We start from the raw sequence: 21,707 nt of genomic DNA on the forward strand, positions 1-21,707 counted from the left end.
TTGCAAAGCACAGAACGGATGACAAAGTGTTGATGACTGCCAACCTCCCTGGCACTGAAAATGTTGCCACCCCCTTTTTGGTGTGAATTATCAGTGATTTTAAATAATTTTGATTTTTTTTTTTTTCCTTTTCCCTTGTTTTTTTCTCTCCCTTACTCTAATCTTTCTTTCCCTCTATTTCTCCTTATGTACTTGACATGACATTGAGTTCACCCCCTCCAATTTATTCTTCTCTCACAGTCCATTCAATCTGATCACGGAAATTCTCACTGGCTCAGTTGTTCACTCAGGTACAGAGCTCAGTTTCCTCTTGCTGCAACATGAAGGGACGACTTTTTCACTTCCTCGTCTGTGATTTTTATATTACACCGCATCTCCTGCCAATGCAAGATTTTTTAAAATATAACTTTGAGTACCCAATTCATTTCTTTCCAATTAAGGGGCAATTTAGCGCGGCCAATCCACCTACCCTGCACATCTTTGGGTTGTGGGGACGAAACCCACGCAGACACGGGGAGAATGTGCAAACTCCACACGGACAGTGACCCAGAGCCGGGATCGTAACTGGGACCCGGCGCCGTGAGGCAGCAGTGCTAACCGACTGCACCACCTTGTTGCCCCTGCCAATGCAAGATAGCCATCGATACCTGTCTGCGCATGCACAGAATCCAATGGCACCATTTGCACGAGACACAAGCCGCCCTCATTCATGGTGGCAGCTTCTCTTCGACATTCTTCAAACTTTTAATAATAGCTGGGATTTTCAGGCCCTTCCCACTGGTGGGATCTTGCGGTCCGGCTGAAAGTGAGCCCCAGCCTCCCTCCCCCCCTAGCCGTGGGATCCACGGCGGCACGGCTGGCGAGCGTCGCAAATGACCATTGATTTCAGCAGGAACAGAAGATCTCGGCCAATTCATTCATTTCATCCCCAAAGTCATTCATACCACACAGAAAATACATTACCCAATGGGGATCAGCCTCTGAACTAATTAAATGGCTGGTCTGAAATTTCAACCAATTCCACGTTTCCTGAGCCCCGTAGCACTTTTACAGCGTGTATTTTTGGGAGTGGAATTTGAGAAATTTGAGAATATGACAATCATCTGGGAGAGAAATCCGTGGAAGTTTGAGTGGAATCGGCCATTTGGTTTCAGAATGGGGTGTTAGCTGTGAAACCTGTATACACGTGAGGAGCTAAGCGGGAGTAGAGGCATGCAGTCAAACCTTTCAGGCACAATTCACCACCGCATTGCACCCGGCTTACCCTGTGCCATCTGGATCAAGCCCTCGCAGAGTGAGTGGTGAGGGAGCATTTAAAAGTATCTTCTCCCCTTGTCAGCAGCGAGATGCTGAGGTGCCAGTATGGCGAATCAGATGGCGAGACAGCCAGTAATGGCAAGACGCAAGTGTCGGCTCATTTTCAGCACTCAGTGCCGTTTCATACGGGCCGCGATCTCGCCAACATGGCCGTCGAGGAACACCCCGCCAAATTCACCCAAAATAACATTTGGAAATGGTTCCGTTGAATCGTGCCCTTGGCGATTTTTTGGGGTGAATTGTGCCCATGGTCTTTTGAGTCAGGGTTCCATTCTGGGATCTTCCCATTCATAAGACCATAAGACATAGAAGCAGAATTAGGCCACTCGGCCCATCGAGTCTGCTCCACCATTCAATCATGGCTGATATTTTTCTCATCCCCATTCTCCTGCCTTCTCCCCATAGCCCCTTATTAATCAAGAACCTATCTATCTCTGTCTTAAAGACACTCAGTGGCCTCCACAGCCTTCTGCGGCAAAGAGTTCCACAGATTCATCACCCTCTGGCTGAAGAAATTCCTCCTCTTCTCTGTTTTAAAGGATCGTCCCTTTAGTCTGAGATTGTGTCCTCCGCTTCTAGTTTTTCCTACAAATGGAAACATCCTCTCCACGTCCACGCTCTCCAGGCCTCGCAGTATCCTGTAAGTTTCAATAAGATCCCCTCTCATCCTTCTAAACTCCAACAAATACAGACCCAGAGTCCTCAACCGTTCCTCATACGACAAGTTCTTCATTCCAGGGATCATTCTTGTGAATCTCCTCTGGACCCTTTCCAAGGCCAGCACATCCTTACTTAGATACGGGGCCCAAAACTGCTCACAATACTCCAAATGGGGTCTGACCAGAGCCGTATACAGCCTCAGAAGTACATCCCTGGTCTTCTAGCCCTCTCGACATGAATGCTAACATTGCATTTGCCTTCCTAACTGCCGACTGAACTTGCACATCAACCTTAAGAGAATCTTGAACAAGAACTCCCAAGTCCTTTTGATTTCCAAAGCATTTCCCCATTTAGAAAGTAGTCTATGCCTCCATTCCTCCTTCCAAAGTGCATAACCTCACACTTGTATTCCATCTGCCACTTCTTTGCCCACTATCCTAGCCTGTCCAGTTATAACATCAACTGGGATCGTAACACTGTCGGGAGGTTGTGATTCCAGTGCGACAAGCTCCCATGGGAAATTGCCAATCTAATTGTCGACACCGGAATTTATAGTTGAAGTTGGCACAAAATGTGACAAATACATGACAGTATCAAACTACTGAATATATCAGAGATTTCCAAGACTAACGTCATTATATAATATCAGGGCTGCTTTCTGGCAGTGAAGTGGAAACTTTAATGCGGAAAGAATAAATTTATTTAACTCAGGGTCAATTCAGCCCCAACAATGCGATCACTCTTCTTCACTCAATACTTTGACAGAACTGCTCAACAAAAATAAATTAAATACATAATGTGAACACTGAAAAATGTTGAAATTAATCAAGATTAAGATTGAAATGATTTCATTAATAACAGAAAACTTGACAAGAGACAATTCCATTTCAAAGTACACAGGACGGGATTCTCCGTCGGCGTAATTCTCCGCCCTGCCGCCAGCGCACCCACATCCCGACGGCGTGGGGTGGCCACAATGGGAAATCCTATTGGTCGGCTGCTGGAACGGAGGGTCCCACTGCCGGCGAGCTCACCCCGCTCAGGAAAGCGGGGCTGGCGGACCGGAGCAGACCGCCCACTGTTTCGTTCCGGCAATCATAGAATCCCTACAATGCAGGAGGCCATTCGGCCCATCTGAAGGAGCACACGACCTAGGCACACTATCCCACCCTGTCACAGTAACCCCATAACTCCGCCTAACCGTCGGGCACTAATGGGACAATTTAGCCACCTAACCTGCACATCTTTGGATTGTAGGAGGAAACCGGAGCACCCGGAGGAAACCCACGCAGACACGGGGAGAACGTGCAAACTCCATTCGACAGTCACCCAAGGTTCGAATTGAACCCGGGTCCCTGGCACTGTGAGGAAGCAGTGCTACCCACTGTGCCACGTGCCACCCCTATCTTCAGACTTTTCAGAATGAATCTTATTTCATTGCCCCATAACTCTCATATGTAAAGCAGCAGTGATCAACAAGCCAGGTTGGTACTGTACATTTTGTAAGATGCTGATGAAATGCCTGCATGAAGTAAACTGGAAATTATTAGTGTTTTCAGGAGCAGTAGGAGGATTTTAGAGGAGCAAAATTAAGCTTTTTTAGGTAATAAGTATTTAGCACTAGAACTCCCTCACGGGCCGAAGGTTATCCTTCACTTGAAGACAGCCTTTCCATTAACAGTACTCGAACAGGTGCCGGAATGTGGTGACTAGGGGCTTTTCACAGTAACATCATGACAGGGTTAATGTAAGCCTACTTGTGACACTAATAAAGATCATTATTATTATTAACATTTCTGTTCTTTGCCTTTCAAGAAATGTAGAACATTTGCATTATTAATCCAAAGCCTTTTTAGTCTTTAAAAAAAATAATTACTGACTTTGTTCCCCAATTACAATTTCCCATCCAAATCCCATTGCGTAGGGGCCAACTGATCACAGAATTGTTACAGCTGTTTGTATTAACAATTGTGAAGTTTCAAATCTTTACTAATTGCCCAAGGATAATGGTAAGTACCAAACTCTTCCGTCGCAGAGCAGTCTGGCTCCACTAAATTCACCCACTTTCACCACCCCATCTCATTCCAGGCCTTGCTGCATTTCCCCACGAAACATTGACTTTTAAATGACGTCAGGATAATACAGTGAGCAAAGCAAAATGTTTTGTCCAAATGCTGGAAAACGGCGAAATGCTTCCCACATATCTGCAAACAGATTGTACTTCAAGAATACACGATGTTCAAGGCTGGTTGAGGGTGCGATATCTCTGCTTATAATGTAGATCCCATCGTTGTGCAACGTACAAGTTAGGTTTAGTCCGGATTTGGATGTGTTTTCCTTGAGAGGAAGCCATTCCCTCGTGGTGACGTTGTAGGACTGGACAGTCAGCATATCTTCGCCTTGGCTTCCCTTGCGACTTGCACCTTGCTTGTGTATGCAGCCGCCCACAAGATAAATTGTATCTTCCACAGAGACCATTTGTTGTTTCCGAACATGGACCTGACAGGATTCTAATACAGTCCAGGCGTCTGAGGTCGGGCAGTATCGCAGTATGCTCATATTTCGATCTGGAATTAGAAGTACTTTTCAATGAATGTAAAAACAAGATACTTTTAAATACACATAAATATACATAGAATTATAAAACGGACACTAGGACACTCAAAGTTGGGCAGCATAATTTTAAATTCCTCGTTTCAGTTTCAAAGCAGGAAGGCTACTGACTTATAAAACCAAAATATAGTTTCAAGAAGCTGAAAAGAAAAATGCAATCCATACACAATTAACCCAAAGTGGATCTCCGGCAATCAAACGAGTTCAATTGCTACGGGTTCAGAGTAAATATTGATATCAGGGCACATCAGGGTGGCTAAAATGCAGCTGAGCGGTTTGCTGTTCACACGCGCTGCTCCACTATCTTATTCTCCACATTATGGTCGCACGAATCTTTATCACAGTGGGGGTGGCAGCCATATTGGGTGGAATTCTCCCAACCAGCCCACAGCAGGTTTGGTGGAGGCAGGCGGTAAATCTGGCGAGGGCCAGAAGGTCTGGAGCGCACCGGTGTAAAATCCCGTCTCAGTTCACCGGGTGGCGAGTCGGTCTTCCCACTGGCAGGTGGCACAAAAGCCATTTACGTTTATTCCATCTCATGATGCTCATTAAAACAGCTGCCCACTGGGGCTGCTTTAGCGCAGTGGGCTAAACAGCTGGCTTGTAATGCAGAACAAGGCCAGCAGCGCGGGTTCAATTCCTGTACCAGCCTCCCCGAACAGTCGCTGGAATGTGGCGACTAGGGGCTTTTCACAGTAACTTCACTGAAGCCGACTTGTGACAATAATCGATTATTATTATTACTATTATGACTGGCATCCCATCAGGCCTTTCGATCTTGGGTCACGCCAGTGGGAATTTATGCCGTCGCCAAGCCCGGTTGCGAATGAGTGGCGTGCATGAGGCGGGTCTCAGAGATTTCAGGGTGAGTGCAACAACGTTCTGCCACAGCGCTGCTCCTGGTGCGCTGTTCACCACTCCGCCAGGGTAGGCCGCTTCCTGCCTCCACCTCCAGGCCGAGCTGGTCTTCATCGACAGCACCTTGCTGCTGGACCCGGGGACTCTCCTGTGTCACTCCGCAAACAATATGGCTGCCTCCCCCATTCTTTTACTTCCTAAACAAAACTGGAAAAAGCGGCTGGAATTCTCCCGCCGTTCACTGACAGCGGGTTTCTCTGGTCCCACCGCAACGCACCCGTGCCCAACTTCCCTTTAGCCTTTCACCCCAACTTCCTGCTAGCCTTTCACCCCAACTTCCTGCTAGCCTTTCACCCCAACTTCCTGCTAGCCTTTCACCCCAACTTCCCTTTAGCCTTTCACCCCAACTTCCCTTTAGCCTTTCACCCCAACTTCCCTTTAGCCTTTCACCCCAACTTCCCTTTAGCCTTTCACCCCAACTTCCTGCTAGCCTGTCATCCCTTCCCATGACCACAGCCCCCCTTCCAAGGAACATCTCAACATCACAACAGGGTGTTGGCCCCGGGTTGGCAGTGTCAGCGGGTCTTGTCGGCGGGACGAAGGATGATGACCACTCACTGTGAGATGAGCTCTGGTACTCCTCAATGTGCGACAAAGTCTGACTCCTGCCTTTTAGATACCATTCCGCTGTCCACTCGGATGATCCCTGGTTCTGTGATGGGGACTCCTCCTCATGGGTCACATTATCTTCGGAAAGGAGGGGCGGAGCAGGATGGGGCCGGGTTTGGGGTCATTGGCCGGGGATGCTGTCATACTCGGCTGTCTCACGTTGCAGCTCACTTGTCGCTCCTGGGTGAGGGTGAAGAACCTGTGGGACATCGGTGGTCCGATGGGCCCTGAACATCCTCCCAATGCAATCACCCCCCCCCCCCCACCCCCCCCCACCCCCCCGCAACAACCGTCACATCCCAAGACCCAGCTCCCGCCCAACCTTCCCACCCACTGGACAACAGAGAGAGGCAGAATGGACTGCTGGTGGCATAAGTGTTTAATGGTACGTTTTTCCACATTTGGTGCCCTTTGTCCTGACTCATTGTGTTGCCAAGGAGCAACAATCCCCAAGGGCCAGGCTTAGATACACCTGAGATGGAGGGTTCTGGGTCAGACATGTGACAGAAGCATCCGTAGTCTCAGACGACAGCTTGGTCAGGGAGAGACAGGACCCCCCAGGTGATCGCCGCGGAAGCAACGTTCCCCGCCGTGTTAGGGGAGGCAGTGTTGTAGTGGTACTGTCGTTGAACGAGTAATCCAGTGACCCCGGGTCGTGCTCTGGGGAACTGGGTTCGAATCCCCCCAGGGCAGATGGTAAAATTTGAATTCAATAAAAATCCGGAATTAAAAGTCCAATGATGACCATGAAATCATTGCCGATTGTCATAAAAACTCACCTGGTTCAGTAATGTCCTTTAGGGAAGGAAATATGCCGCCCTTACCCGGTCTGGTCTACATGTGACTCCAGACCCACAGCAATGTGGTTGACTCTGAAACCCCCTCAGGGATGGGCAATAAATGCTGGCCCTGCCAGCGAGGCCCACATCCCGTTAATGAAAAAAAAACACACACACCCCTGTTGCTTCTCGGCCATTTGGCGAAGATGAGCGTGAGAGCAGATGTAATGCCTGGATCTGGGATGTCTCTCTTGTGGGGATTCAATTTGAATTGGTTTATGGAGCAGGCAAGGAGCTGGATTAGGGGTTTGCCCCTGTCTGCACTCTGAGCCCTGGCTTTGTAACTCTGAGAAACTAATAAAAAACCCACACCCCACGACCGCTGGAAATAAAGTGGTGAAGGAGACCACCTCCACCGCCAATAACAGGGGGATTGACGGACTTCAAGGGGGAGGGTTGAAGGTTATAATAACTGACAAGATTTACGGGGTGTCTAAACTGATCTCCCCATGGAATAGGAGCTCTCCCGCTGGGGGGCGGAGGCCTAACACTTGGGACTCGTGAACCAGGCTCTTAAAAGCCGGCCAAGGTTGGTACTCTTATGATTGGACTGCTGAAGATATGGAAACTCTCCAGCCAATCATTCACCTGCTTCCCAGCGATGTCACATCTTGATTTTGTTTCGGAATGTGAGCTCTGCCTGTCCCAGAGAACCCGGCCCACTGAACCCTAACCCCGCCCACTGAACCCTAACCCCGCCCACTGAACTCTAACCCCACCCACTGTACTCTAACACCACCCACTGAACCCTAACCCCGCCCACTGAACCCTAACCATGCCCACGGAAGCCTAACCCCGCCCACTGAACCCTAACCCCGCCCACTGAACCCTAACCACGCCCACGGAAGCCTAACCCCACCCACTGAACTCTAACCCCGCCCACTGAGCCCTAACCCCGCCCACTGAACTCCTAACCCCGCCCACTGACCTTTAACCCTGCCCACTGAACTCTAACCCTGCCCACAGAACCCTAACCACACCCACTGAACTCTAACCCTGCCCACTGAACCCTAACCCTGCCCATTGAATCCTAACCCCACCCACTGAACTCTAACCCTGCACACTGAACTCCAAACCCATCCACTGAACCCTAACCCCAGCCACTGAGCCTAACCCCGCCCACTGAACCCTAACCCCACTTGAACCCTAACCCCACCCACTGAACCCTAACCCCACCCACTGAACCCTAACCATGCCCGCTGAACCCTAACCCTGCCCATCGAACCCTAACTCCGTCTACTGAACCCGAACTCCGTCTACTGAACCCTAACCTTGCCAACTGAACCCTAACCCCGTAAATTGAACCCTAGCCCCACCCACTGAATCTTAATCTGGCCCACTGAATCTTAACCCCGCCCACTGAAACCTATATGCACATACTGAACCATAGCCCCACTCACTGATCCTAACCACGCCCACTGAATCCTAACCCCACCCACTGAAGCCTATATGCGCATACTGAACCATAACCCCACTCACTGACCCTAACCACACCCACTGAACCCTAACCTCACCCACTGAACTCTGACTCCAACACCGCCCACTGAACTCTGACCCCAATGTTGCCCACTCAACTCTGAACCTTATCCCACCCACTGAACCCTAACCCGGCCCATTGAACTTTGACCCAACTCTGCCCAGCGAACCCTAACCCCTCCCACTTAACTCTCTCTGGTGCTAAAGCCCCTCTCAGTGAATTTTTTGCTGTTTTTAAGCTCCTTCTCACTAAACTCTCATCGCTTTTATGGCCCCTATGACTCCCTGTTACTCAGTTACACCCATAAGAACATACAAACATCTGTGGCAGATGTGAAGCTTCTGTAACAAGATCAAATCTCATCGGAAAGCGAAGAAAGTTAAATTTAAAGGTCATCCTGGGCAGCTCCATAATGGCGAAAAATATATCAGTGATCACAGGGGAACCAGTGACATGCAGTCGATGGGGATGCTCAGAAAAATGTAAGAAATTTACTTTTCTGTTAAAACCTGTGGGAATGTCAGTTAGTAAATTCCGCGAGGGTGAATAGGGGCATTGAGGCTACTGTAATAATGTTTTTTTTCCCAAGAAATCCTTTGTGTTTTGAAAAGTTGATTTGAAAGTGTTTAAACCTGCAGGTAAAGCCTGCAGTGGACTTTTTGTGCACATCTGCACAGTGTGCCCAGCAAGCTTTGCCCAGGATCACCTTCTGTCCATCTTTTCTTTGCTGGCTGCACAAACATGACACGCCTCCATTTGTGAGGGAAATAAAAGCAGTGACTCATCATTGTGATGATGTCACTTGTCGGTGAACAAACACATCACTCCAGATTATATTTTAGCATTTATATATTGATTAAGCAGTCAACAAATCTTTACACCCCAGAACTAAACGCAGCCTACCTCGTGTTGTGTATCCACCCATTACATAGATCATCCCTTTGCATTCGCAGGCGGAGAACTCCACAAGTGGATCTGGCATTGAGGCTACAAAACTCCACCAGTCCATCTCAGGATTGTAACATTCGACATTACAAAGCGACTGTCCACCGACTGCATACAATTTCTCACTTACAGCTAGCAGTTTAAAATTTGATCTAAAGAGAGAGAAATATGGGAACAATATGAAATGTTCAATTCTGTATTTTTCAATAACATTTGCAGTGTCAATGAGAGCTGTTAAGAATGGCTATTTAAGTGACAAAATATATATTTTGTGCTCAAGAGTGAAGTTAGGCAATAGTATATTCTCTATTTTGGTTGCCCACCATTAGCATCAAAGATTCACAGTTCAGAGGCAATATGGTTATAGTTGCAGAGAAAGGTTCACTCTGCAGTGTCAGGCCTCTCTAGTGTCTCAACAATGTACCTTATCCTCAATCTCGACAGAACTAGTGAATCGCTTCCCATATCTCACAACAGCGAGTGAGATTGACAATTTACGGGCGGCATGGCAGCACAGTGGTTAGCACTGTTGCTTCAGAGCACCAGGGCCCCAGGTTCGATTCCCTGTTTGGGTCAGTCTGTGCGGTGTCTGCACGTTCTCCCCGTGGGTCTGCGTGGGTTTCCTCCGGGTGCTCCGGTTTCCTCCCACAGTCCAAAGATGTGCAGGTTAGGTGGATTGGCCATGTTAAATTGCCCCTTAGTGTCCACAAAGGTTGGGTGGGGTTGCCAGGTTACAGGGTGGAAGCGTGGGCTTAAGTAGGGTGTTCGTTCCAAGGGCCGGGACAGACTCAATGGGCCATATGGCCTCCTTCTACACTGTAAATTCTAGTGCTAAAATCAGGACACTTTTGGGTGGTGTGCTAATACCTCATAGCTTGAGATTGCCCTGACTCATTTCACACTCATAGCCTAGAGACAGGACAGTTGGATCCTGTCAAGGGACACTTAATTCAGATGTAGGTTTGAGTAGATTATAAAACTGCAGTGAAAATGAACATGCTTGCTATTGCGTCCCGTCACCCCAATGAAAAGGTGGACCTTGTTGGAACAGCATATATTTTTTCTAAACATTATCATTAGTAAAGAATGTGCTGCCCTCATCTACAAACATCTCTCTGCCTTTGGGATGGCACAAGTTAATGTCAAAGGCAGCAGGCTCGATACCTATTTGACTCTGTAATCAGAGTCCAGATGACATCAGGCCACCAGAGGACTGGCATGAAAGGATGGGTATAACAAAACTTCTGGGATGATGTGGTTCATGCAATACTTGAAATGCTGAAGGTCCACTGAAATTATCACAACTGTCTTCTCTAATTTCTCTGAATAGTCAGCTATCTTCCTAACCTTACTTGTACCACATGTCTGGGTAGCCTGATGCCCGTCAATGTGTATATTTCCCAAATGATTCCAAGCAGCAGCTGGCATGTGGATTGGATTGGATTTTGTTTATTGTCACGTGTACCGAGGTACAGTGAAAAGTATTTTTCTGCGAGCAGCTCAACAGATCATTAAGTACATGAGAAGAAAAGGGAATAAAAGAAAATACATAATAGGGCAACACAAGGTATACAATGTAACTACATAACACCGGTATCGGATGAAGCATACAGGGTTAATGAGTGTTAATGAGGTCAGTCCATAAGAGGGTCATTTAGGAGTCTGGTGACAGCGGGGAAGAAGCTGTTTTTGAGTCTGTCCGTGCGTGTTCTCAGACTTCTGTATCTCCTGCCCGATGGAAGAGGTTGGAAATGTGAGTAAGCCGGGTGGGAGGGATCTTTGATTATGCTGCCCGCTTTCCCCAGGCAGCGGGAGGTGTAGATGGAGTCAATGGATGGGAGGCAGGTTTGTGTGATGGACTGGGCTGTGTTCACGACTCTCTGAAGTTTCTTGCGGTCCTGGGCTGAGCAGTTGCCATACCAGGCTGTGATGCAGCCCGATAGGATGCTTTCTATGGTGCATCTGTAAAAGTTGGTAAGAGTTAATGTGGACATGCTGAATTTCCTTAGTTTCCTGAGGAAGTATAGGCGCTGTTGTGCTTTCTTGGTGGATGCCTTTGTTCATCCCTCTCATCCTTTCCACAAACATTTCATTATATCAAAGTTCTGTCAAGGCACTTTTGTGGCAGGGGGAAAAGGCCACAGGAATTCCTTCAGGCCTCTTGCTTGAGGACACATTCCTACGGTAAATGATTTGAAAGACTCAATTAGAATTGGAGGCCAGGCTGGCACAGTTTTAAAAGTAAACGCGTCCATACTTTTCTGAGGGTGGCTGAGATTTATGATGCGTGAAGTAAAGAGGTGGAAAAACGTGTACTGTCCTCTAAACCAACACTTTTACCGAAAAAGTACCCAAGTTTATGACATTGTGCTAGGGGCAGAAAGGGAATCCAGATAGGATCATCTTTGGAAATTTGGAATGTTGAGACAACTGCAACACTTTGCCGCCTGCCGATTTCCTGAATACAGTCTTTGGAAAAGGGTACAACTTTGTTGTTATAAAGAGTGCAAAATCTTGTGAATTTGTACTTCCTACTGGATGTGGCCAGTTCTGACCTGTGAAAGATTTTATTAAAATAACGTAATAATTTACATAATATCTTGATAATGGCTAATAGTTCACCTGCACTTTGAACAGTGATGTTTTGATTAATAAGGCACATGGTTAGGAATAGGCCTTTACACAAAGTAAACTTTTGTGCATCACAAAAAGCTATGGACAATCCACTGCCAACAAAATTATCCTCGGACAATATCAGAATTCCAGTGGACCAATATTCTGCAATGATGCCAAACCATTGCTGTTAAACAGTTGTGTTTTATTTTAAATGCTGGCACGAAGTTTGCTAGTGCAAATATAAATTATACTCAACAAGACCAGAGCTCATGATGTTGGGGACAACATATTAACATGGATAGAGGATTGGCTCTAGTTGGGATAAATAGGTCATTTTCAAGTTGGTCAACCGATGTCAGTGACTTGGATGATGGATGAAGTGTATTGCAGCCTGATTTGCTGTCCATACAAAGATAGGTGGAAAAACAAGTTGTGTGGAAGACACAAAGAGTCTGCCAAGGGATATAGGTAGGTTAGGGAGTTGGTAAAATGTTGATAAACAGAGTGTAATGTGGGAAAATGTGAGGTTGCCCATCTTGGCAGGAAGAATAGGAAAGCAGATTGGCATTTAAATAGAGAGTTTGAAGAATTCTTCAGTACAGAAGGAGCTGGATGTCTTTGTACATGAACGTGCTGGTTGGTAAGTAGTGGGCAAGGTTGGTAAGACTTGACAACTTTCATCAATTGTAGTTTGAAAATAGGTTTTGTGGTTTATAATCTATAAAGGCTCTAATTGGTAGTAACGAGGACAAGCAAAGATAGGCCACAGGGAATTGGATTTAATCTAATATCAAGCATCTTCCAAAGGTTTAGCTTAAAAGGGTAAGTCATGGCAGGAGAACTCAAAGCATTGGTTTGCCCCTCTTGCTCCATGTGGGAGGCCTGGAACATTTCCAGTACCGAGGCTCAGCATGTGTGCAGGAAGTGTCTCCAGCTACAGCTCCTGGAAGCCCGGGTTTCGGAGCTGGAGCGGCAGTCATGGATACTTAGGAGCATCCATGAGGCGGAGAGTGTTATGGATAGCACGTATAGAGAGGTGGTCACACTGCAGGGTCAAACTCCACAGGCAGGAAGGGAGTGGGTTACCACCAGGCAGAGCAAGAGAGCTAGACAGGCAGTGAGCAAAGAACAATACAGCACAGGAACAGGCCCTTCGGCACTCCTAGCCTGTACCGGTCATGATACCAACCTTGGCCAAAACCCTCAGCACATCCTTGTGCCGTATCCCTCTATACCCATCCTATCCATGTGTTTGTCAAGATGCCTTTTGAACGCCGATACATTAACAGTTGAAGTGGTGGAATCTCCTGTAGCCATTCCCCTGCAAAACATGATATACTGTTTTGGATACTGTTAAGAGGACAGATCTCTCTGGGGAAAGCAGCAACAGCCAAGTTCTTTGCACCATGGTTGGTTCTGTTTTAGAGGGGAGGGGTAAATGTGTGGGAATGCAATAGTTATTGGACTCGATTGTAAGAGGAATAGACAGGCGTTTCTGTGAGCGTAACCGAGACTCCAGGATGATATGTTGCCTTCCTGGTGCTGGAGTCAAGGTTATCTCGGCGTGGTTACAGGACATTCTGGAGGGGGAAGGTGAACAGCCAGTGATGCACATCGATACCAATGACATAGGTAAAAAAGGGATGAGGTCCTAAAACCAGAATATAGGGAGTTAGGGAAAATGTTGAGAAGTTGGACCTCAAAGATCGTGATCTCAGGATTCCTACCTGGGCTACGTGTTAGTCAGAGTAGAAATAGGAGGATATATCGAATGAAGAAATGGTGTGAGGGGGAGGTTTTCAAATTCCTGGGGCATTGGGACCGGTTCTGGGGAAGGTGGGACCTGTACAAACTGGACAGGTTACACCTAGGAAGGACCGGGACTGATGTCCTTGCTAGAGCGGTTGGGGAGGGTTTAAACTAATATGGCAGGGGGGTGGGAACCAATGGAAGGATTAAGCGCAGAGGGAATCACAAACAAGAGAAGACAGAAAGGAGAACAAGAAACGTGATAGGCAGAGAAATCAAGGGCCTGTATCAGATAATGACACTGTAAAAATAATAGGGGCAAGGAACATTAAAAGGACTAGCCTTAAGGCATTGTACCTGAATGCGTGAAGCATTCAAAATAAAATGGATGAATTAGTTGTGCAGATAAATGTAAAGAGATATGATATAGTTGGGATAACGGAGACATGGCTTCAAGGTACATCGAACATAGAACATACAGTGCAGAAGGCCATTCGGCCCATCGAGTCTGCACCGACCCACTTAAGCCCTCACTTCCACCCTATCCCCGTAACCCAATAACCCCTCCTAACCTTTTTGGACACTAAGGGCAATTTATCATGGCCAATCCACCTAACCTGCACGTCTTTGGACTGTGGGAGGAAACCGGAGCTCCCGGAGGAAACCCACGCAGACACGGGGAGAACGTGCAGACTCCGCACAGACAGTGACCTGGCGGAGATTCGAACCTGGGACCCTGGCGCTGTGAAGCCACAGTGCTAGCCACTTGTAGCTACTGTGCGGCCCTAAAGGTAGCCAAGGATGGGAACTGAATATTTGAGGGCTATTCAGTTTTTAGGAAGGACAGACAGAAAGAAAAGTTGGTGGAGTTGCATTGTTGATTAAAGAAGATATTGATACAATATTGAGGAAAGATATTAGCACAGATGATGTGGAATCTTTGTTGGTCGAGTGAAGAAACATCAAGGGGCAAAAAACATTCGTAGGGGTGGTACACAGACCACCAAACTGCAGTGGTGATGTTGGGAATAGCACTGGACAGGATATCAGAGATGCATGTGATAAAGGCACATGTGGGATTATGGGTGACTTTAACCTGCAGATTGGGTGAGTCAAATTAGTTACAGTTTAATAGAGGAGGAATTTTTGGAGTGTGTATATGGGATGGTTTTCTGAAGCAGTATTTTTTTTAAAATTTAGAGTACCCAATTATTTATTTTTCCAATTAAGGGGCAATTTAGCGAGGCCAATCCACCTAACCTGCACATCTTTGGGTTGTGGGGGCGAAACCCATGCAGACACGGGGAGAATGTGCAAACTCCACACGGACAGTGACCCAGGGCCAGGATTCAAACCCGGGTCCGCAGCGCCGCAGTCCCAGTGCTAACCACTGCGCTGCATGCCGCCCTATTGAAGCAGTATGTTGAGGAACCAACAAGGGAACAGTCCATCTTGGACTGGGTGTTGTGAAATGAGAACGGATTAGTTGGCAATCTAGTTGTGAGAGAACCCTTGGGGATGAGTGACCATAATATGGTAGAATTCTTTATCAAGGTGAATAGTGAGGTAGTTGATTCTGAGACCAGGGTCCTGAACCTCAATAAAGTTAACTATGATGGTATGAGGCATGAGCTGGCTAGGATGGACTGGGGGACATTACTGAAAGGAAGGACAGTGGACAGGCAACAGCAGCATTCAAGGAACGAATAGATGAACTCCAAAAGTTGTTTATTCCTATTTGGTCAACAGGCTGTTTAAACGTATTTGGTGGTTTAAAAAGAAAGATGGGGCCCAGGATTTGTAAAACAATCTCAGCAATACTGTGAAGTGACACATAACGCAGGCATTGCACAGTGCTCCCATTTACCACATTGTCTCACTGCAAATGAGGCCTATTGGAAATGTGCAGCAATAAAACACCAATTTGTAGCTTTGTGGGTGAGGGGAATTCCTGCTTAGATAGCTTTTCCAAGACTGGGAATTAGTAAAAACGTGTACCTGGGGACTCATTTCTGCTACAGGACATGTGCAAATGAGGCCTCCACAGAATATGGATCTGAATACTTTGTTCTTGCTGCACACACCCCCATCTAGGATATATGTGTTTCTTGGTTGTTGTTTAGTATTAATGATGTAAGATTGTTTCTCAGGCCTTTTAAGAGAAACATGCCCTTTCTTTGGAATGCTGCAGAACTGTAATGTTGACATTTGACACAGGCAACATTGTTTTAAAAACATATTTTTTTCATAAATTTAGAGTGCCCAATTCATTTTTTCCAATTCAGGGGCATTTTGGCGCGGCCAATCCACCTACCCGGCACATCTTTGGGTTGTGGGGGTGAAACCCACGCAGACACGGGGAGAATGTGCCAACTCCACATGGGCAGTGACCCAGAGCCGGGATCGAACCTGCGACCTCGGCGCCGCGAGGCAGCAGTGCTAACTACTGCGGCGCCGTGAGGCAGGCAATGCTAACCACTACCGCCACCGTGCTGCCCCATTTTAAAAACACAAGGAGATGGTTGCGAAAAATAGCATTTGTGAAATCATCCTGTGGTGAGAATGGACGACAAGAGTGTCATCTTTGTACCTTTTCTGATTCATTGATGCAATCTGGTTCCACTCGTTTTTGCAGGGGTTGTAGCAATGTGCAGCCGCGATCTCCTGACTGCTCAACCTGTATCCACCAACTATGAAAAGGTAATTATTCAGGACGGTGGAACCATAGCCCCTCACGTTCACCATATCCGGAGGCAGGCTGTTGGCCAGAGGCAGCCACCTCTGTGCGGCCTCCTCATATCTCAACATTGACCAGGCCTCATCCGCAGCCTGGTTCAAGGAGCTGCTAAAGAAATCCCCGACTGCCACCAAGACTGGTGTGCCGTTCAGGCGCCTCTCCCTCACCTGTTGGCGCACGGTGATGGTCAGATGCCTGAATTCCTGCCTGGTCAGCAGAGGGTGGTAATGGTGCACCATGAACCTGAGAGAGGCATTCAGTAGATCATTGATTCCGTACATTTCAGAGAGTTTGTACAACTCCACACAGTTGTCCACCCTGACCTCAGTGAGGAGCAGCTTCAAGATGGGGGTGACCTGGAGGAAAGACGCCGTCTCAACCAAATCTTCCAAGGTCTCGTTGTCGAAGTGTACTTTAGAGGTGTTGATGAATTCAATGACCAGCCCCAGCCCGTGGGGGCTCAGACCCTGCAAGTGCACCGAGTCCATTGCCGATTCTTTCATCCCAGAGCTGTAGAGGGCTCGGAAATAGTCGCTCTTCTCAATCAGCTTCCTCTTGCTGACACTGTACGTCTTGTCCCCCACGGTGATGGCCACGGTTTCCTCGGAGGACATTGCATGGACCAGACTGGGGACTCCCGGCACCCGTCCCTGCGGCTGGATCAGCTTTTATTAATGTTGCAGCAATGCAATGCAATGCCTGCCCTCCCCCCCCCCTTGCCCACTGACAGGGTGGACACCCCTCCCCTTGCCCACTCACAGGGTAACTGGACAGGTCCCGGGCAATGCAATGCCTGCCCTCCCCCCCTTGTCCACTCACGGGGTGGAGCCCCCCCCTTGCCCACTCACAGGGTGGACCCCTCTCCCCTTGCCCACTCACAGGGTGGACCCCTCTCCCTTTGCCCACTCACAGGGTGGACAGGACATGTCCCGGGCTGGCTGCCCCCCCTCCCTTTGCCCACTCACAGTGTGGACGCCCCTCCCTTTGCCCACTCAGTGGGGACAGGACAGGTCCCGGGCTGGCTGCCCCCCTCCCTTTGCCCACTCAGTGTGGACGCCCCTCCCCTTGCCCACTCACAGGGTGGACACCCCTCCCTTTGCCCACTCAGTGTGGACAGGACAGGTCCCGGGCTGGCTGCCCCCCCCTCCCTTTGCCCACTCACAGTGTGGACGCCCCTCCCCTTGCCCACTCACAGGTTGGACAGGACAGGTCCCGGGCTGGCTGCACCCCGCCACCCGGACACACAGCTGCTGAAACTAACCCCGGCTGCACACTCGGGAGGAAGAAGTTTCAAGTCTCCGCTCGCTTCATCCCCTTTCCTTGTCATTCGGGGATCGTCACTTCTTGTTCCGCTCCCACAACCAATCTGCTGCTGGAGAAGGCAGCAACCCGGCACTTTCTGCTCTTCTGACAGCCTCCCAGACACACTCTCTGCAAGTTGCTACACACTCACCGATGTTTCTGCAAAACAGCAACGTGTTATTGCAAAGGCTGTTTCACCAATCCTGTCTTTCTAAACCACCGGATATTTTAAAACAGCCGAATGCAGATGCCCAAATTATAAAACACACTATTTTAAACAGATGAGAAATGTTTATACGCGCTCCCCCTGAATAAATAACTCAGCTATACCTGTGCAACCAACAGCAAGTGTGCGCATTATAAACCCCAATTGCAACATCATGTCCATGTTTGGTATTCTGCTGAGATCACCTATTGGGCGATGGCCAACGGTGACCTCTAGGGTTTGAAGGGACTGCAGAATAAAGGTATTAGTGTCAGAGAAGTGAAGGGACCTTAAGAGGAAAAAAACTTAACCATGAGGTGAATGCCAGGGTCCCCATTGGGATATGCAAGAAAAAGCTCCTAACTTCTATTGTATCGGATCCTTCACATCTCACAATGCTCCACATCAAATTACTTAGTTTTGAAGTTTGACTACTGCTATGAAGGCAGCCAATTTAGGCACAGTAAGATCCCTTAAATTATTGTTTTTTTTTGGCTGGTGGCTGAGAGATAAATATTGGTCACCTCCCCTTTCAGGTAACTGCCACAAAATATTTCACTTCCACTGAAATAGGCAAACAGGACCTTTGTTTAATGTCTTATCTCTGAAATGTCACCTTCCCTTAAACCGCATCAAGTATCAGCTGAAAATCTAATACATCTACAGAGAGAAAGAGTGCCACAGATTCTAGAAGGCGGTCATTTATCCTACATTGTCTATTCCAAGGAGGTCAGTGGTCCTTCGAGGTAGCAGATGGATCAGAAATGGTTCATCCAAACATTTTCAGAGTAAACCAAAACAATAATACCAGGGAATAAACGTGCTACAAACAAATAAAAGGCAAAAAAGAGGCAAAATCTCTGGAATCATTCAGGGGACAATCTGATACCATGATGGGAATGACAGAGATGCAACTTAGTCTGACCTGGGGGGATACGTCAGATGAGGTGAATGCCCGCTTTCATCTTCATTCGTCTTGGTAAGTACAATCACTGCTCGCAGCAACCTTATCGAGTGCCTTTTAAGTTGAACAATTTCTCATGCTTCTTCACAGAGGTCGAATCAGACCAAAACTGACAGCAAGCCAGAGTAGGAGATGTTAGGAGATACGTCTTAAAGCACGGTCAAAAGGGTAGGGTTTAAAGGTCAGAAAGCTTTAGGGAGAGAAGCCCACTGCTGAGCACCAATGTGGACGATCAGAAAGATGCCAATGCTAGGGTGAAGGTAACGGACGATGGGTAGGCCAGGTTTGGAAGAATGCTGCGTCCTTAGTGAGCTTGAAGAGCTTGCAGGGATTGGGAGGGGCAAGGGCATTAAATAATTTTAATGTGAGCATAAGAATTTTAATTTGTAGTGCAGAAGACCATGGGCGGGATTCTCCGACCCCCCGCCGGGTCCGAGCCCCCCCCCCCTGGCGATTCTCCGGCCCGCTATGGGCCGAAGTCCCACCGCTGTCAACCCACGACAGCCGGCGTGGATTGAAACACCTTTGGGACGGCGAGACAAGGCGGGGCGATCTGGCCCCGGGGAGGGTGCCCCCGCGGCGGCCTGGCCCGCGATCGGGGCCCACCGATCCGCGGGCGAGCCTGTGCCGTGGGGGCACCGTTTTCCTTCCGCCTTCGCCATGGTCTCCACTATGGCGGATGCGGAAGAGACTCCCTCCACTGCGCATGCGCGGGGATGCCGTGAGCGGCCGCTGACGCTCCCGTGCATGCGCCGCACGGCAAAGTCAGTTTTGCGCCAGCTGGAGGGGCGGAAATCAGTCCGGCGTGGGTCTAGCCCCGCAAGGTGAGGGCTCGGCCCCTCAAGATGCGGAGACTTCCGCACCTTTGGGACGGCGCGATGCCGGACTGATTCGCGCCGTTTTTGGTGCCGGTCGGCGGACATCGCGCCGATATCGGAGAATCCCGCCCCAGGTGTCAGTTGCAGGTCAATGAACACAGAGGCGATGACTGAGCAGCACTCACAATGGGGCTAAGTTATTGACAGCTGAGTTTTGGAGGAGTTTCTAACTTCAGAGAAGGTGGGCTGGTGGCCAAAGGAAATATTGGAGCAGTCAGGTTTGGAGGTACGATGTGGAAGAGATCACAAGCAGCAGGTGGGCAGAGGCAGCGGTGATGTGTATGTTGGCGGAAATGGGTAGTCTTGGTGACAGAGAGGATCTGTAATTGGGAGCTTAGCGCAGGATCAATGGGATTGGAATGCTTGCCTAACCAGCGACGCCTACATCCCGTAAAGATGAATAAAAATTTAAGACAGTCAAAGTATGAGAGGGGGTGGAATTCTTAAAATGCATCCGGGAGAGATTTTTATGCCAGTATGTAGAAAGTCTGACAAGAGAGGGGACGCTGCTGGACCTAGGTTTAGGGAATGAAGCCAGATAAGTGGTAATTGTTTCCGTGGCTGAAACAGTGATCATAACTCAGTAAGATTTAAGGAAAGGGACAATAATGGGCCTGAAATTAATGTTCTTCGTTGGGGGAAGGCCAATTTTAATTGGATAAAAGAGGACATCGCAAAGGTTGCCTGGGAGCAGCTAGAATCCTAGAATCCTAATTGTGCAGAAGGAGGCCATTCGGCACATCGAGTCTGCACCGACCCTTCAAATGAGCATTCTACCCATACCCACTTCCCCCCTATTTCCGTAACCCCATAACCTGAGCAGCACTATCCTGGACACTAAAGTGGCAATTTAGAGTGGCCAATCCACCTAACCTGCACATCTTTGGTCTGTGGGAGGAAACCGGAGCACCCGGAGGAAACCCACGCAGGCAAGGGCTTGTACGAAAATTTATATCAAAGCAGTGGGATTCATTCGAAAAGGAAATAGAGAGAGTACAGGGCCAACATCTTCCCATGATAGTGAAGGGTGGGAGCAATAAGCCCAGGGATGTCAGGGACATCCAGGGTTGGATAAGGAAAAAAGGCAGGCTTATGGCAGACAGCGAGGGCTCAAAACAGCAGAAGCACTAGAGGAGTAAAGAGAGTTTAAATTACTTTAAAACAAAATTAGGGGAGCGAAAAGGGGACATGAAAAAACACTGGCAGGTAAAATAAAGAAAAATCCAAAGGTGATTAATAAATATATTAAGAGCGGATGGAGGCGGCGTAATGTAAAGACACAAGTTTGGGAGCACTGATAATGGCACCTCTTCCGTTCTCGCCGGCCCGATACTCCACACGTCTGGTGGTGGTGGCAGCTCTGAGAATCTGGGGGCAGTGGAGGAGGTATAAGAGAGTGGAGGGAGCATCGGTTTGGACCCCGATTTATAATAACCATCGGTTTGTACCGGGTAGGCTGGATGGTGGGTTCCGGGGATGGCAAAGGGCAGGAATTAGGAGGATGGGGGATCTATTTATAATGGGAGCTTCCCCAGCTGAAAGCCTTGGAGGATAAATTTGAATTGCCAACAGGGAATGGGTTTAGGTGTCTGCAGGTGCGAGACGTCTTGAGAAGGCAGGTTCTGGCCTTCCCGTTGCTGCCGCCACGGGGTATACAGGACAGAGTTGTATCCAGTACCTGGGTGGGAGAGGGGGAGGTATCAGATATTTACCAGGAACTTTTGGATGCGGAGGAAACTCCAGTGGAGGAGCTTAAGGGCAAGTGGGAAGATGAGCTAGGAGGAGAGATAGAGGCGGGTATCTGGGCGGATGCCCTAAGCAGGATTAACACATCCTCATCATGTGCCAGGCTTAGCCTGATACAATTCAAGGTAGTCC

At 48.3% G+C, this 21,707-nt stretch overlaps 1 protein-coding gene across 1 annotated transcript; it reads right to left on the reverse strand.

Annotated features, from left to right (window-relative positions):
* Positions 1 to 2,665: 2,665 nt before the first annotated feature.
* On the reverse strand, positions 2,666 to 17,174 carry klhl42 (kelch-like family, member 42). Its single transcript, XM_072485331.1, has 3 exons — positions 16,334 to 17,174; positions 9,337 to 9,530; positions 2,666 to 4,544 (listed from the first exon to the last, which is right to left on the reverse strand). The coding sequence occupies exons 1-3, from the start codon at positions 17,092 to 17,094 to the stop codon at positions 4,099 to 4,101; spliced, it is 1,401 nt and encodes a 466-aa protein (XP_072341432.1). The 5' UTR covers positions 17,095 to 17,174; the 3' UTR covers positions 2,666 to 4,098.
* Positions 17,175 to 21,707: the final 4,533 nt, after the last annotated feature.

Source organism: Scyliorhinus torazame, chromosome 19 (assembly GCF_047496885.1).
Source record: "Scyliorhinus torazame isolate Kashiwa2021f chromosome 19, sScyTor2.1, whole genome shotgun sequence".
NCBI lineage: Eukaryota > Metazoa > Chordata > Chondrichthyes > Carcharhiniformes > Scyliorhinidae > Scyliorhinus > Scyliorhinus torazame.